Source organism: Aedes albopictus, chromosome 3 (assembly GCF_035046485.1).
Source record: "Aedes albopictus strain Foshan chromosome 3, AalbF5, whole genome shotgun sequence".
Taxonomy (NCBI): Eukaryota; Metazoa; Arthropoda; class Insecta; order Diptera; family Culicidae; genus Aedes; species Aedes albopictus.
The window spans coordinates 104824837-104841333 of record NC_085138.1 but is presented as its reverse complement, the minus strand read 5'-3'; the positions used below and the strand labels follow the sequence as shown (position 1 = coordinate 104841333).

The following is a 16497-nucleotide window of genomic DNA, read 5'->3' as shown; positions in this document are numbered from 1 at the left end:
AGACTCAAAACATTAGTATCTGTTGATCATTAATAGTAGAGCATCGCTCTACTCGAGTATGTAGGGAATAAATTTTACTGCATGCACAACCATAGAACACTCAATTTGCAGATAAGCGAGATCAAATGAATAAGCGCGGTAAGTCTTTGTATTCGGTCCGAACAAACGCCTTCAAAAACCAGAACGAAGCCAATCCTTGTTTCTATACCAACAACCAAGCGTCAAATTTGCAAATTTCGACGCTATAGGGGCGTTGAGATGTTCGTTCGGTTACATAAGCTGCGTTGACAACGAACGCCACATGACTTATTATCCATCAACCACCAGCCAGTAACTGCGTGACTAATTTCTGCGGAGAGACTGAGTCTAATTGAATTGGTCCGAATTTAATGACACAATTTATGGGCGAAACGTGACAACAAATTGACAAATTTTGAAGTCGAGCGCGTTTGTGGGTCATTTTTCTGCTTTGGTTGGTAATGTCGTCTGTATACGTAAGTCCACATCATTCCAATGTACATATTATCCTTCCTAAAGAAAACTGCAAATGAGTGAATAGTTGCCCGAGTTGCTCTTTTAAATTTACTGTTCAACATCGCGCTCTAACGAGCGTGTTGGCGTCGAGAAATGAAAGACCGCACAATGATTACCAACAGCTAGATATATTATAGGGCATAGGTTCCCAAACTTTCAGGTCGCGCGACCCCCTTTTGCCAGCAGACGTACTTTTCGCGACTCCCCATAGAAATTCCCTCATTTGTTGTCTGTTACAGTAATATATTTTACTGTTCTTCGCGACCCCCTGGATGAAGGCCGGCGACCCCCCTGGGGGGTCGCGACCCACAGTTTGGGAAACCATGTTATAGGGGGATTCACTTAAAAGCGTACTGATTAAACATTAGAATAACTAGCCACAGAAGTTCAATGTCGCGTCTGTTCGTATGACTAACATCTAGTTTGCCACGCCCTTACAGCGTCAGTAGCGGTACTAGAAGTGTCAAATAAATTTTGTTTACCAAAAACAAAAGATTCTCTACAAGCTGAATACTTAAAAACAATAAATTATTACAATTAAAGTTATTATTTTAATTCAAAAGGAAAAGTGATTACAGCTCCATTGGAGTTCTAGTGTATTTCTATTGATCAAACGTTGCGATCACCAAGGCAATCTTTGATTATTTCATTAGCAAAATCATGAAACATTCCAAATAAGCAGAAAATCATGGCTTACGCAGCAATTTAATCTGTTTAGTGACACGCAGAAAAATGACGCTTATTTGAAACAACAAAATGCTTCGTTGATTTTCAAACTGAGTGTTGCGAGAGGCAACACTAACGAAAGGGAAGTTCTTCCGGAATTATAAAACTCAATCCGAATGTTCAGGAATGTGGAGATTTATAATTTTCCTGTAATCAATTCATTGGGTACAAGTTAGGTTTAGTATTATAATTAGATGTTAGATGTATATTTGTGTGATTCTGTTTCTTAGCTTCTAGTTTTTTATACTCACGTTTAGTTTCCCATTATAATTTTTAATAGTAGATAGCGGAGTAGTCGGAACCAAAGTAGTCAATTTTAGCTGCAATTACCATCGATTAATATTAAGACAAATTCAATATTCCAGAATCTTACCGCATAGAAAATTTGTATAGATATAGTTTAGGTTAACTTGTTTGTTTGTCGAATTCACTTGTTTTTAATTCTAGAATTTAAGCTAAAATGTATATAGAATCAAGGAACCGTATCATTGTAGGCATAATTAATACTCACTAGGATATTAAGTAGTCGTTAAGGTTGAATTTAACATTAGTTTAGTTTTCTACGGTAATTTAGAGCGCACCACGTTTCTGTTGTTCGTTGGTCTGTTGTTTTTTTTTTTTTAACATCACTCACCCATCACCGATGACAACCCACCCATTGTCAGTCACTACTAGAGGGTCTTGCTGAAAGAGACGCGTGCCGTACGATTTGGAGTAGGTAACAGTCCCCCCGGGTATGGCAACCTCCAGCACTGCTAGTTTGGTGACAGGTCTTTCATAGACTGCGTTTGCAGTCTTCACCATCGCAGACCTTATGCGTCCATCCTTACCGGTGTTGACTCCGATGATCCTTCCTTGAGGCCAACAATTTCTTGGCAGATTCGGGTCCACGATGATGACAACGTCATCTACAGCAATCGGTTTTGAATCGACGAACCACTTCGTCCGCCGAGTTATCTCCGGCAGATAGTCGGATAACCATCGCTTCCAAAATTGGGCTGCCAAAGCATGAGACATTCGCCAGTTCTGCTTTAGGATAACCACGTTGTCGTCCAGTAGTACCAAGGGTTTCGTACCGTTCGATGATCCCAATAAAAAATGGTTGGGCGTAAGAGCGGGAGATGCATCGTCGTCAATGGGAACATGGGTTAGGGGCCGTGAATTTAACGTATTTTCCACTTCTATGAGCATATTCCGCAGGACCTCTTCAGATGGCGTTCTTGTCGGGCAAATGGCCATCAGGTTTCTCTTCAAGCTCCGGATGAGGCGTTCCCAGCCTCCGCCCATATGGGGTGCCAAGGGGGGGTTGAATGTCCAGCTGGTTTCCGCGTTTACGAATTCCTTGATAATGGATTCTTCATCGAGAGTTTTTTGCAACTTTCCAAGTAGACGGCTTGCCCCAATAAAGTTTGTTCCTCTATCGCTTCGAATTGTCCTTGGGACACCTCGTCGAGCAATGAAGTTTCTAAGAGCGATGATACAAGAGTCGGTGCTTAAGGAATTCGCCAACTCAACATGAACTGCTCGCGTTGTCAGGCAAATGACTATCATGCCCCACCTTTTTTCCCTTCTTCTACCAACGGCGACTTCCATCGGGCCGAAGAAGTCAACGCCCACGTGAGTAAAAGGAAGTGCGAAGGCTGCTAACCTTTCAGAAGGTAGATCAGCCATCATAGGGGGCTGAGGAGTTGAAAGCATGTTCATGCACTGTTGGCAGTTCTTTCGTACAGTTCTGTAACAACTTCGGAGGCTGGGAATGGCATACTTTTGACGGATTTCGTTTATTATGGCTTCGTGGTTTTGGTGATTAAACTTATTGTGATAGTGAGTGATTAGCAAGGTGGTCACAGGGTGATGACTTGGCAAGATCACGGGTTTCTTCATATCTTCAGTTATGTACTGACAAGCTGTCAGGCGACTACGCATGCGCATCACTCCTCGATCGTCCATCCATGGTGAAAGTTTGAACAGACGACTGGTTTTTGGAAGTGGGTTTGACTGAGTTCCGTTGCAGGTCTTATTTAGAAGTGATACTTCCTCAGCATAAACGTCTTGTTGAGCCTGGCGGAACAAGAGCCCTTCAGCATAGTGCAGCTCTTGCATGGTCAGCGGTCCTGTCGTTGATAGTTGCTTCCTCGCTTTAAGGCGGCAATTTTCAGTGAAGCGGTGAACAAATGCGATTACGCTATTAAGCCTTTTCCAACTCGAGAAGGTTGCCACATCGATGAGAGGGTCAGGCAACACATGATGGGTAAGAAAACAGTGTCGTAACTCATTGTTCGTTGAGGGGCATTGAACGTAGATGATGGCCAATCCGATTCACAGCGATACAGAAAATCGGGTCCTACAAACCACCTCGATTCTGGCGACAGATCCGGTTGCGTCTGCCATTTAGTCCCATCATCCGCTACATTTTGTTTCGATGGTACCCAGCGCCAGTCCTTAACATCCGAAGTATCCAGAATTTCGCTTACACGAAAAGCTACAAATACGCTATATCGTCGATGATCTGAACTGATCCAACTGAGGACATCACGAGAATCCGTCCAGTAGTACCGCTGGTCGATCTGGCAAGAAAGAGATTCTGCCACGGTTTGAGCAAGCCTTGCCCCAACCAATGCTGACTGCAGTTCCAAACGCGGTATTGAGTGGTACTTCAACGGGGCTACTCTTGTTTTTGCTGCCGCCAATGCACAAGCTGTTATGCCATTGAAAGAAAAACGGAGGAATGTCGTTGCTGCCATACCGCTTTCGCTAGCATCTACAAATTTATGTAGTTGAACTGTACAGGTATCGGGAATCTCCGCGGATCGAAACCATCGAGGAATCTTGACATTTTCCACTAATGGCAACACTTTCAACCATTTACACCATTTTTCGAACAATGTATCCTCAATTTTCTCGTCCCAATGAGTGCCACATCGCCATACCTCTTGAAGAAGTACTTTCAGGTACATCAGGAAATGAGCTATCAAACCCAGAGGGTCAAAGAGGGACATTAGGATTTGCAGCATCTGACGTTTAGTTGGTCTGAGAGTTCCCGTCAGCAGATCTGGATCGTAACGGTCCCATTTGATTTTGTAAACGAAGTTATCGGATGCGGTGCACCACCACATTCCTAATACTTTCTCGGTGGCCATAGGACTTGTAGATAGATCCATACTTTTTTCTGCGGTGATGTCCTCATGAAGTGCCGATAGTACTTGCTGAGAATTACTCACCCAGTTGCGTATCTCAAATCCACCATCGGAGTGAATCTGACGGATCTCACGAGCAAGCCGGGTGGCGTGTTCCGGCGTGTCTGTACTGAACATGGCGTCATCAACGTAGTGTTTGTTCACGATGATGTCCACTGCTTCGGGATATGTGGTAGCGAATCGTTCAGCGTTGACATTTTTGATGTATTGTGCGCATGATGGTGAACAGCTTGCCCCAAAAGTCATGACATTCATTACGTAAACTTCCGGCTCATTGTTCTCATCTTTCCAAAAGAACCTTTGGCACTGTTGGTCCTCTTTATTGATTAGAACCTGATGATACATTTCTCTTATATCTCCGGTGACTCCCACGGCATGCTCACGGAATTGGAGTAGGATGGTAAACAATGAGCACAACTGGTCAGGACCCGTGATAAGAGCGGAATTCAAGGATACGCCAAAGGTTGTGGCTGCACCGTCCCAGACAATGCGAATTATACCTGGTTTATTTGGGTTAAACACGGGGAAGATGGGCAGATACCAAACACGCGGGTAATGTTCGCTCAACTCCTCGTTGGTAAGCTTGTGAATGTAGTTTTTGAACAAATATTCCTCGATTTTATTTTGTAGCGTGATGGCCAGCTCTGAATTTTTCTGCATTCGTTTTTCGAGTCCGTAATATCGACGAAGTGCCATCTCCCTATTGTCCGGCAAGCGAGATCCATCGTGCCGCCAGAGTAACCCAGTTTCGTACTGCTTTCCGTTGAACTTAGTGAGGTTTTGGAGGAGTGATATCGCCCGTTGATTATCTGTTGAGAGGAGTTCTTTCCCAGATTTCGATATGCCGATGCTGTCCAGGGAAAAGTAGTCCTTGACTGTTTGATGCAGAAGCGCATCAGACTGCTCTTCGGTTTCGTAAACGTGGAACGAGTATTGAGTTATGTTTGAGATCGTGTCTTCATTACATCCCCCGTATACTGTCCATCCCAGCCGGGTCTTAACAGCGATGGGCTCGTCCAGGCTTCCCTCCTTGCTCTTTAATACCAGACCGGCTGCAGCGTGCTTCGAACCAATGAGAATCTGTGGACGAACATTGAAGTAGGACTCTATTGGCAGTTTACGACAGTGTGGATTTTGTTTAGTCATCTGCACCATGTCGAGTGACTGGTATGGCAACATGAGTTCCTTGACTGTTCGTACTCCGCTCAGTTGATATTCCTGGGCATTGTTATGCGTTCCAGTGATTCGTATATCCACTACCCGTGAATTAGTTTCACAACGCTCTGTACCACCCGTCCATCGTAGGCCAAGAGGTTGAATAGGACCGGACAAATTGAGCTTATCGGCTAATTCCTGATCCAACAGCGTCATTGCGGAACCTTCGTCCAAAAAGGCGAAAGTTTGAATGGATGCACCTTTCCCATGCAGGATCACGGGTATGTACCGGAATAGAACTGTATTGTTGGCTGATTGGTGTGTATTGCATCCTTGGACAGAGTTCGAATCTGCTTGCAGGGTCCTTGTCACATTCGTCATTGCCGGCGTTTTGGGAGTGGTATGCTGGCATTTTTTAGCATTATGCAGGAGCTCGTGGTGATAGTATGCACAGCCACTTTTGCCACAAGGTTTCGCTTCACATCTACCTTCGTGATGTTGCAGACATGTACGGCATAAACCAAGGTCTCTCACGGCCGCCCACTTTGAATCACGCGGCAACTCCAGAAATTTTTTGCAGCTGGCTACTGATTTGCAGCATCCCTTGCATACTGGACGTGGACACTTTTGATCTTCTGATGAACATTCTGAAGATCCTTCGTTAACCATCGCCGTTTGAGTATGGAGAAACATGCTCGCTTTCTTGGTGGAACGGGATTCACTTTTTGGCGGTTTCGAATCGGGGATCATAGGCGGAATAGCTAGAGTACTGGCTGCTTCAGCAAGTGTATATAGCCAATTACCGAAGGTCGCCATGTTGACTCTCGGTACTGTCTGTCAGTAGCGGGCCCAGTCGAGTCTTATTGTTGGTGGTAGTTTATTTATCAGCTGGTGAAGAAGCGAGACATTATACATGTAGTCGTCCAGGCCACATGCATCGACAGTTGCACAGAAATTCTGAACATGTACAGCTAAGTCAACTAGAGCTTCAAGTTTGTCTTCCCTCACTGGCGGAATCGCATTAATCTTGATGATCAATGAATGCACAATTGCTTCGGGCTGACCAAATAACAATCTGAGTGTATCCATAACACCGGGCACATTAGAAGGGTGCATAAACCGACTTTTTACTGCTTCGTAAGCTTTTTCTTTAAGACTTTTCTGAAGTCGTATAACGTTCTCTTCGTTTGAATAGCCACACATTGTGGTAGAGCTATTAAACATCGAAAGGAAAATAGGCCACTCCTCAGGACTTCCCACGAATGTTGGGAGATCCTTCGGGACTACTTGCCTTGCTGCCAGATGACTTCTCGTGAGCGAGCAAGGGTCCTCTGCCACTGATGACTGACACAGCAACTGTTGATGAAGTAACGGAATGGAGGGACAGCCTCCTGACCCCGCATCTATGTGGCGATGATCCATCGTAGTACAACGGCGTTGGAATAATCTGTCGAATGGTGAAGTCGGTTCGTTGCAAACATTTTCAGGTGGAATGGTAGATACGTGGCGTATGCTGCAGGCTTCGGATTCAGGAATCATAACAGGAGGGCTTCTATCCCCATACACAGGTGTGCTGTTCGGAATATGATGATGACCGCTACGATTCGAAGGGAGATGGATCGGCTCCGGTTGATTAGCAGGAATACTGGTTGTAGAATGTCCCTTGGGATTGAAGGCCTCTGTTGCTCCCCCGGCGTCCTGAAGGGCGTCGTTGACGTTGTTCACCCATCTTCCTATTCGGCTTCCGGTATCACTGTAGCTTGTTTCCGTTTTGGTAGACATCTGTTCTAAAAGCCGGTACTTCTGCTTCAGGTATTCTCGAAACTTTGCAGCTTCCGCTTCTTCAAACGCGCGTTCCTCTTCCAACTTCATCAGCTGTAGCTTAAGCAACGATTGGGATGACCTTGATGATCGTGATTTGCTACCGGAATGACTCGACCGAGCATCGGTGGCGGGCTGGATTACCACGAGAGGAATGTTCGGTGTCCTTACTTGATGGGATTGAGGATCTGCTGCTTGACCTGGAGCAACATTCTCGAACACTTTCTGTTGGCGTTGGCGACGAGAGGTTGAGCTAGTTGATCGAGTTTCCTTGGCAGAGTGGCATTTCAGGCAAACCCAACTGTGCTCCTCGACCTCTTCAGTAACACCGACACATGTAAAGTCAGGCCAAACATGTCTAAAGGTCCAATCTGCAGAAGAGAGGCTCTCTTTGGTTTGCCTCTCTTTCGTCAATATCTTAGCTGTTTATTTGAATTATTATTGTCTCCTTGCATAGAACGATGGTCAAAACAATCGTCATTTGATTTGTACTGCAAAAGTAGTTGAAAAGTGTATAATTACATTGTAATAATTGGAAGAGAAAGTGAACAAAGAGAGCCTCTCAAATGCAGATAGGACCTATTGAAATGTTTGGCCTGAAGTGGGACCACTTATCGCATTCATCACACTGCACCATGGCCCTTGTATCACACTTTCCGCAAGCTTGACATGCATCAACACCACCATGAAATTCTTGCTGACCCACTGTGACCACCAGAACCTCACTATCGTTATTGCTCACTTCCTTTTTATCACCACCTTTTGGTTTTACACCTTTTTTACCGACACTGTCGGGATTACCACGGCCTGACATCGCTATCAACGTGTAAACGAAAATTATAACTTGTTGCGAGAGGCAACACTAACGAAAGGGAAGTTCTTCCGGAATTATAAAACTCAATCCGAATGTTCAGGAATGTGGAGATTTATAATTTTCCTGTAATCAATTCATTGGGTACAAGTTAGGTTTAGTATTATAATTATGTTTCATCAACTGCTCAATGCATGTTAGATGTATATTTGTGTGATTCTGTTTCTTAGCTTCTAGTTTTTTATACTCACGTTTAGTTTCCCATTATAATTTTTAATAGTAGATAGCGGAGTAGTCGGAACCAAAGTAGTCAATTTTAGCTGCAATTACCATCGATTAATATTAAGACAAATTCAATATTCCAGAATCTTACCGCATAGAAAATTTGTATAGATATAGTTTAGGTTAACTTGTTTGTTTGTCGAATTCACTTGTTTTTAATTCTAGAATTTAAGCTAAAATGTATATAGAATCAAGGAACCGTATCATTGTAGGCATAATTAATACTCACTAGGATATGAGGTAGTCGTTAAGGTTGAATTTAACATTAGTTTAGTTTTCTACGGTAATTTAGAGCGCACCACGTTTCTGTTGTTCGTTGGTCTGTTGTTTTTTTTTTTAACATCACTCACCCATCACCGATGACAACCCACCCATTGTCAGTCACTACTAGAGGGTCTTGCTGAAAGAGACGCGTGCCGTACGATTTGGAGTAGGTAACACTGAGAATTTACTTATTCCAAAGTTATATTTCTCTATTCTTACTTAGAGTTTATCGATTAAAATAACCAGTTACCTTTATTCCATACAAAGTTAGAGACTTCATTCACTACAAAATGGGGACCACAAACATGGCACAGAAGTACTCACACATCTTTAAAATACTTACCCCAACTTCTCCACAACGAGGAAGGTGTAACAAATCCATCACTGCAACTTTCAAGTGCAGTTTTAGCTGTGATGGATAACGCGCAGGCGCGCAGGTACTCAAGATAGCACCCGCAAAAAGTTGGACGGTTTCGCTTTTTTGTCTTTTTTATTCGATCTCCTTCCATCCGCTTGCCGAGCGTCTAAAAATAAATTTCCGAGCTGCCGCAGGAGCTGCCGTCACCAACACATCCACATTCCGGTTTTGTTAATAGCAAAAGTGCAGTTGTTTGAAACAAACCGTAATTTTGTATTCAATCTACCAAATCTCTGTTTGTTCTAACAAACTGTCAAAAATTTGGACAAATGAAAATATTTGTATTTTTGAACAATGGAACAGTTCAGTTTAAAATCAAAATCAGTTTGTCGCTATAGTAAACTGAAAAATCGGTTGATTTGAACTAGATTTTAATTGTGTTTACGATTTATTTTTCTGCGTGGAGTAAATACCCCTATTGTCATAGTTCAATCTGTAAATTTTAAGTACAAACTAGGTTATAGAACAGACGTCCAAGTCCAGTTCCGAAATTGTGTAAGGAATTTAACGACCATTTGAAATCGGCAACACAAGTGGCAACACCGTGGCGCTGCAATCGGTTAGTTTTCCATACTAATTTAATTCACCACTTGAAATGTTTCAATTCAACACTGACTGTGGCAATATGGTGTTTGGCGGCGTTAGTGTTTTCATCGTGTATTGGTTTGCAACCTTACTCAAGTGAAGATTCAAATCCTTACACAACTTACTGAATGAAATTTGTTCTAGCCTGGATGTCTGTTCTCTGTGCGTTATAGCACAGACAAACAGACATACTACTCAAATTGAAATCATCGCACGATTTAACGGTTATTTTGAAAATATAATGTGGTTCGGACTGTGCTCGCAAGTGTCATGGTGGCGCTGCTGTGCCACCGTCACCTCTCAATTTTGGAGAGAAATGAACGCGACGCCGATCAATGTTTACATAAAATGACTTATTCATGAACCTTCATTCATGTTTTATGAATGGATGACGCCTCGGGGGAGTCGTCACCTGAAAAATTGTTACATCGAGCCGAGGAAAACAACACCTGCAAATGGATGCTTCGGATTGAGCATCATAGAGGGTGCTAGTGAGATACCAAACGATGTTTTTGAAGCAATTTTCTCCTAAGTAATATGTCTGTTTGTCTGTGGATATGGGTCATTTCCTGAAAACGACCCCTAAATATCAGTTTTTTCATTGTAACTTTTTTCAGACATTCTTAGGAATTTTTAAATGTTCTACGAAGTTATTATATATATAAAATACATGTTTTCTTTAAAGACGACAAAGTTCTATCTTCAATACTTTTTGAGTTTTTTGAAAATTTCAGTTACGAACTAAAATATTTCACAGCTCAATTTTACTGTCAAGGAAGCAAGTGTCCAGCCTGAGTTGAAACAAAATGTACACCTATTATAAACTTCTTTCATATTCAATCGAAAAATCTTGCCCCATTTTGCCTCTGAAAATGTCACAAAGCCGTAAAAAGGCTATTTTTTTAAATAAATTATTGAATATCTCAAAAACTATCAAAGATACAATGTTGCCATCTTCAGAAGAAACACGTATTTTGTCATACTAAATAACTTTGTAGAACATTTGAAAATTCCCAAAAATGTCTGGAAAAAGTTACAACAAAAAAACTGATTTTAAGGGGTCATTCACAAATAATGGCCCATATCTCTAGAAATTGAGCAGATAGAGCAAAAGTTTGTTCGGCAAGTTTTCTCATAATGACATTTTCTACAACTTTGCTGAAGTTGTTTTTCATGCCCAAAACAATTTCGATCACGAAATTGGGCCTTTGGAAACAGTGTGCACCCGGACCAAAGTGCAAGCACAAAACGCTTTCAATGAACGACAAAATAAAGATTGCCGATGTTTTGCATTTGTTTCGAAGTAATTATTTACATTGTTTTTTTTTTAAGAAAAATGAAATAGAATTTTTTTCTGATTATCAGTCAAATTTAAGGTGAATATATAACGAAGCCACACCTCGAATTTTCAAGAGCACGAATCTGATGAACTGAATGTCGGTTTGCGCTGAAAAGTTGATCGATTGGTTAACCGGTGATAGTGACCAAACGATCAACTTTTCAGCGAAACTCAACATTCGGTTCTTCAGATTTGTGCTTTTGAAAAGTCGAGGTGTGGCCTCGTCATATCTTCACCTTAACAAACCAAAAACTCATTTGCTCGCCCCTCGGAATAAGGACTTTGGTTGTCATTTTCAGTTTGACATTGAATTATGACATCCAGGTGCTTTTTAGTTGGCTGACAGCTCAACTAACGGAGGCCCAACTAAAAAGTCACCCAACTATTAAACCCCCAACCAGCGGGTCCCGACTTTACCATATCTTTTCGTAATAAATCGGTAAGTGCTTTGGCAATAATTGAATATCCTTCTACAAACTTCCGAAAAAAGCCAGTTAGCCCCAAAAATTGCTGAATCTCCTTGAAATTTTTTAACTTGCCCGGTATACCGGGGCAAATCATAAAATGATTCAGCTATAAAGAGTATTGACGGTATCTGTTGTGTCCCGTAAATAAAACACGGCGGATTACAGGAACAACTAACTTTTTATTTGCGTTTCAAAAGAATACAAAATGTACTTGCACGAGGCAATCGTTTTTCTGAATCTCTTCACGTGACGGAAATCAATAATAAAAAGCAATGTTGGTAACAATGACATTTGTCTCTAGCACCAAGGTAATTCAGTTGTAAGGTGCTATAGCATCTCCCTCTTCAGGACATAACGTAATGCTCAAACCTTGGAGGAAGTCGAACTGGTCGTCCACGAGAAGTTGTAGCCACGGGTATGCGGCTTCCGACAGCAGCGCGTTGTGGTGACTCTTGATCCGGGCCGGGAACTGGTTGTTGCTGATCCTGCAGCTCAACTTGTTCAGGTTGAGCAAGAGCTCTCGGTTCATTTTCCGTTGGTCGCGGACCGATGTTGAATTCGTCCAACAACACTGACAATGGTAATGGTGCATTCGTCGAATAAACCTCATTTTCGTTTCGGTTCATCGCCACGTGTCGAAGACGAAGTTGGTTGACGTGAGATCTGATTAAGCCGCATCGTTGTCCACTCAGCCAGACATTGTAGTTTACAGTTCCAATCCTTTCGATAACTCTCCCTGCTTCCCAATACCAATCGTTTCCTTTGTGCACCTTCGCGTACACCAAGTCGCCAACGTTGAACTGTCTCGGTTGCTTAATGTTGCTCAGCTTCCCAGATTCAAACATGTGTGTCGATTTGCTCACTGGTCGCAGTAGGTCGAGTGTCGTTCGCATCTGTCTACCGAACATCATTTCGCTGGGTGATTTTTGTCCGGTGGATCCGCACGGCGTCGAACGATACGTGGCTAGAAATACATCCAACGTCTCCTGGAGAGGTTCTCCCTTGTTGATTTTCTTGAGTGCCCGCTTCATCGAGTCTACAAATCGCTCCGCCTGCCCGTTAGATTGCGGGTGGTAGGGGGCGGTTAGAAGATGAACGATTCCGTTTGTCTTGCAGAAGGATTCGAATTCGTCGCAAGTAAATTGGGGAGCGTTGTCTGAAACAATCGTCAACGGAAGCCCCAAACGTGCGAAAGTGCTTCGAAGAAACTGTATTGTAGCCTTCGCAGTCGTTGTCTTCGTCGGATAGATCTCCGGCCAACGAGAGAACGCATCAACAATGATCAAGAACCAAAGACCATCAATCGGTCCCGCGAAGTCAATGTGCAGTCGCTGCCATGGCCCAGATGGAGTCGGCCATGCTTCCGGTGCTGCGTGAGCTGGAGACTTAGCCACCGATGCGCAATTCTTGCATTGCTTTACGAACGCTTCAATCTGCCCATCAATTCCAGGCCAGAAGACAAAACTTCTGGCTAATGACTTCATTCGTACTATGCCCGGGTGTCCGTGGTGCAATCGCTGTAAAATCCGGTTTTGATAGAGCTGAGGAACTACTACGCGATCCCCGAAGAGAATACAGCCCTGGACTACCGTCAAGCTTTCTTTCCGGTTGTAGAACGCTTTGATCTCCGGATCGTTTACTTCTGATGGCCATCCACACTCGATGTTCTGAAGCACTTGGTTGAGTACCCTGTTCTGCTTCGTACCCGTCGCAATCATCCTGGCTGTGACTGGAGTGTTGTTGACTGATTGCTCTAGAACAGCTAGAAGGTCTTCCTCCAACTTCACCGAAGCAATGATATAGTCCTCCTCCGGTTTCGCTGCCGAACTGATGAGTCTGGAGAGAACGTCTGCATACCCGAACTTGGTCGTACTAACGTATTCGATCTTGAAATCGTAGCATAACATAGTCAAGGCGAATCGCTGCAATCTGTTCGAGGTGTGTGTTGGTATTCCCTTGTGCGAGCCAAATATGCGAAGAAGAGGTTGGTGATCTGTTTCGAGAATAAATGGCCGCCCAAGGAGCATCCGATGAAACTTGGTCACGGCGTAGACTAGCGCCAAAGCTTCCTTGTCTATCTGCCCGTAAGCGCGCTCCGTCGGTGTCAATGACCTTGCAGCATGTTGAATCACCTTCTCGGTACCATCAGGGAACCGATGTCGAATAGTCGCTCCGATGCCTGTGTTCGAAGCATCTGCCGCCACTACAATCTGCAGTTTAGGATTATAGTGTGTAAGCATCAAGTCCGATTGTAACAGATCTTTAAACCTCACGAACGAACGCTGGCATTCGTCGGTCCAGACCCACTTCTTGTCTTTTTGTAGCAACTCGTCCAAAGGTTTGCGCAAAAGGTGCATTTCCTTCATGAACTTCGAGTAATAATTTATTGCGCCCAAGAATGATCGTAGCTCCGTCACGTTCTTGGGTGGAGGCATTTGTACAATAGCTCTTACCTTTTCGGGATCTGTGCGTAGACCATCACGACTGATGATGTGTCCCAAGTACTTTACCTGAGTCACGCCAAACTTGCACTTCTCGAGCTTCAGTCGAAATCCGAACTCCTGAATCCGTTGAAGAGTGTTGTTGAGATTCCGATCGTGCTCGGCTCGAGTTTTTCCGAAAACGATAACGTCGTCGAGCAGAGATTCCGTTCCTTCCAGGTCACCGATCATGTTGTCGATCACCTTCTGAAAGGCTCCAGGAGCCGACTTCACTCCCGGAGGGAGCCGCTTATACTTGAAGAGTCCTTTGTGGGTATTCACCGTCAGCAGCTTTTGTGAATCCTCGTCGACCTCCATCTGAAGATAGGCATCTGATAAATCCAGCACACTGAAGTACTGGCTGCCGGCCAGTTTCGCAAAAATATCGTCGGGTGTCGGTAACGGAAATTTGTTTGCCTCAAGTGCTGCATTAAGCCCGGTAGAATAATCCGCGCAAACGCGGATAACTGGATCGCCTTCCGCATCTCGCTGTGCCTTTCGAACTGCAACAATGGGTGCAGCCCAATTCGAAAATTCTACCGGTTCGATAACGCCAAGGTTCTGTAGTCGCTGTAGCTCCTTCTCAACCAGCCGTTGGGAGTGAAACGGCACCGGCCTCCTGGGTTTGAAAACCGGCGTAACACCAGGTTGCAGAAAGAGATGAACCTTCGTCTTGGTGCACAGACCGAGCCCTTCCTGGAACACCGCTGGAAATTTAGCCTTCAAAGCATTCGCATACGCCTCCGATTCAGCTTCGCTTGTGACCAGCTTGCAAAACGCGTTGATTGGAACGTCGTATAGTCCAAAAAGATCCATCAGGTCACTGCCGAACACGTTGAATCCTTTCACTGGCGTCACGTAGCACACCGATCGCTTGGTCGTTCCATTCAATGTGACTTGACACTCGAACTCCGAATCCAGTGGTAGCGGTTTGCCTGACGCTGTAGACACCTTCAGATCCGTTGACCGCTTCTCCGGATGTCCTAGCTGTGGTAGGGACTCCTCCGAAACAATCGTATAATCCGACCCGCAATCGATTTGGAGCTCAATCGGGAAACCGTTGATGATAATATCGATGAACTTTCGTCTCTCGATGACACCGGCTGTGTTGAGCGTGTTTACTGCATAGACACTCTTTGAATGGAACTGTTGATCGGCTTTCTTCTTGGGCTTAGCTTTCTTCCTTTTTCCGCTGGGTGGTACCGGTCTCGATACAGGAGCTGCGGATTCTCCCGGTTTGGAGAAGCACCCACAATATCCTTCCTTATGCCCCACGTTTCCGCAGCTGCGGCAGGTGTGCGTTGTATACGAGCAGTCAGCAACAAAGTGCATTTGCCCGCACTGCCAACACGGTCGCCGCGGGGTCTTGGATGTTGTCTGCTTCTTCTTCTCCGATGTCCAATTGGGAGTCCGATTGCTTCGCACTTCGTTGTTCTGCACTGCATCACAGACAGCGAACGTGACAGCTTTTGGATTCTCAATAACAGCTGTATCGTGTTTGAGATTATCCATTTGCTGACACTCCAGCAGCAACTTCTTGAGAGTCATCGGATCCGCTGCCGTCTCACCTTCCATCTTCACCAGTAGCCTCGTTCGAATGTCCTTGTTTTTCTCCGAGTGCAGCCCAGCGACGAAGATCAAGCACTTAAATTGATCCGCTGTGATGGTGTTAATGCTGAAATCTTCACAGGCTTTGTTCACCGTGCTGGCGTAGGTGACAAAGTCGTCGCAGTCTCGCTTGCGTGTTTGTAAACACTGGAATCGACGGAAAAACACGGACGTCTGGTGCCCAAACATTTCCGTCAGTGTCTTCACTGTGTCCGCAAATGAAACTTGCTTTGGGGTCCTCGGCAGAATGAAGTTGACATAGCGGTCGTGGTCCACCGAATTCAATTTTTGTAGGAGCAATCTCACTCGATCCACTTCGTCCAAAGCGGCGCCTCCTTTGGTGAACACTTCCTGGTGTCGTGCGTACCATTTATCAAAAACCACTCCGTTCTGCGGATCGTATGAGAACTCTGGGAGGGTTTTCGACAGTGTCTCCATGAGGAACTCGTTGTCCTTCGGCTTCGCGAGCTGTTCCAGAAGCGCCTTCTGTGCGATGCTTTGCGCCTCCATCAACCGGCTCATCTGCTCGAGGATGCTCGCGAGATTTGCCTCCTTCGCCATTGCGAAATCACGTACCGATGCGCTTTTCGGCAGAAATCGACGGAAACGACGCGAAAACTACTTCGAACCGAACCGACCTCGTCGCCACAATGTTGTGTCCCGTAAATAAAACACGGCGGATTACAGGAACAACTAACTTTTTATTTGCGTTTCAAAAGAATACAAAATGTACTTGCACGAGGCAATCGTTTTTCTGAATCTCTTCACGTGACGGAAATCAATAATAAAAAGCAATGTTGGTAACAATGA

The 16497-nt window shown here is 44.4% G+C and overlaps 3 protein-coding genes across 3 annotated transcripts; all 3 read right to left on the bottom strand.

The window, feature by feature from the left end:
• Positions 1 to 1477: 1477 nt before the first annotated feature.
• Positions 1478 to 3363, bottom strand: LOC109622639 (uncharacterized). Its single transcript, XM_062857064.1, has 2 exons — positions 1772 to 3363; positions 1478 to 1715 (listed from the first exon to the last, which is right to left on the bottom strand). Exon 1 carries the CDS (start codon positions 3361 to 3363, stop codon positions 1891 to 1893), a length of 1473 nt encoding a protein of 490 aa, XP_062713048.1. The 3' UTR covers positions 1478 to 1715; positions 1772 to 1890.
• A 379-nt stretch (positions 3364 to 3742) lies between these two features.
• LOC134290305 (uncharacterized) lies at positions 3743 to 7645 on the bottom strand. Its single transcript, XM_062857413.1, has 4 exons — positions 7605 to 7645; positions 7177 to 7533; positions 4216 to 6096; positions 3743 to 3827 (listed from the first exon to the last, which is right to left on the bottom strand). The coding sequence occupies exons 1-4, from the start codon at positions 7643 to 7645 to the stop codon at positions 3743 to 3745; spliced, it is 2364 nt and encodes a 787-aa protein (XP_062713397.1).
• Positions 7646 to 11943: 4298 nt separating this feature from the next.
• LOC134290304 (uncharacterized protein K02A2.6-like) lies at positions 11944 to 16248 on the bottom strand. Its single transcript, XM_062857412.1, has one exon. It carries the CDS (start codon positions 16246 to 16248, stop codon positions 11944 to 11946), a length of 4305 nt encoding a protein of 1434 aa, XP_062713396.1.
• Positions 16249 to 16497: the final 249 nt, after the last annotated feature.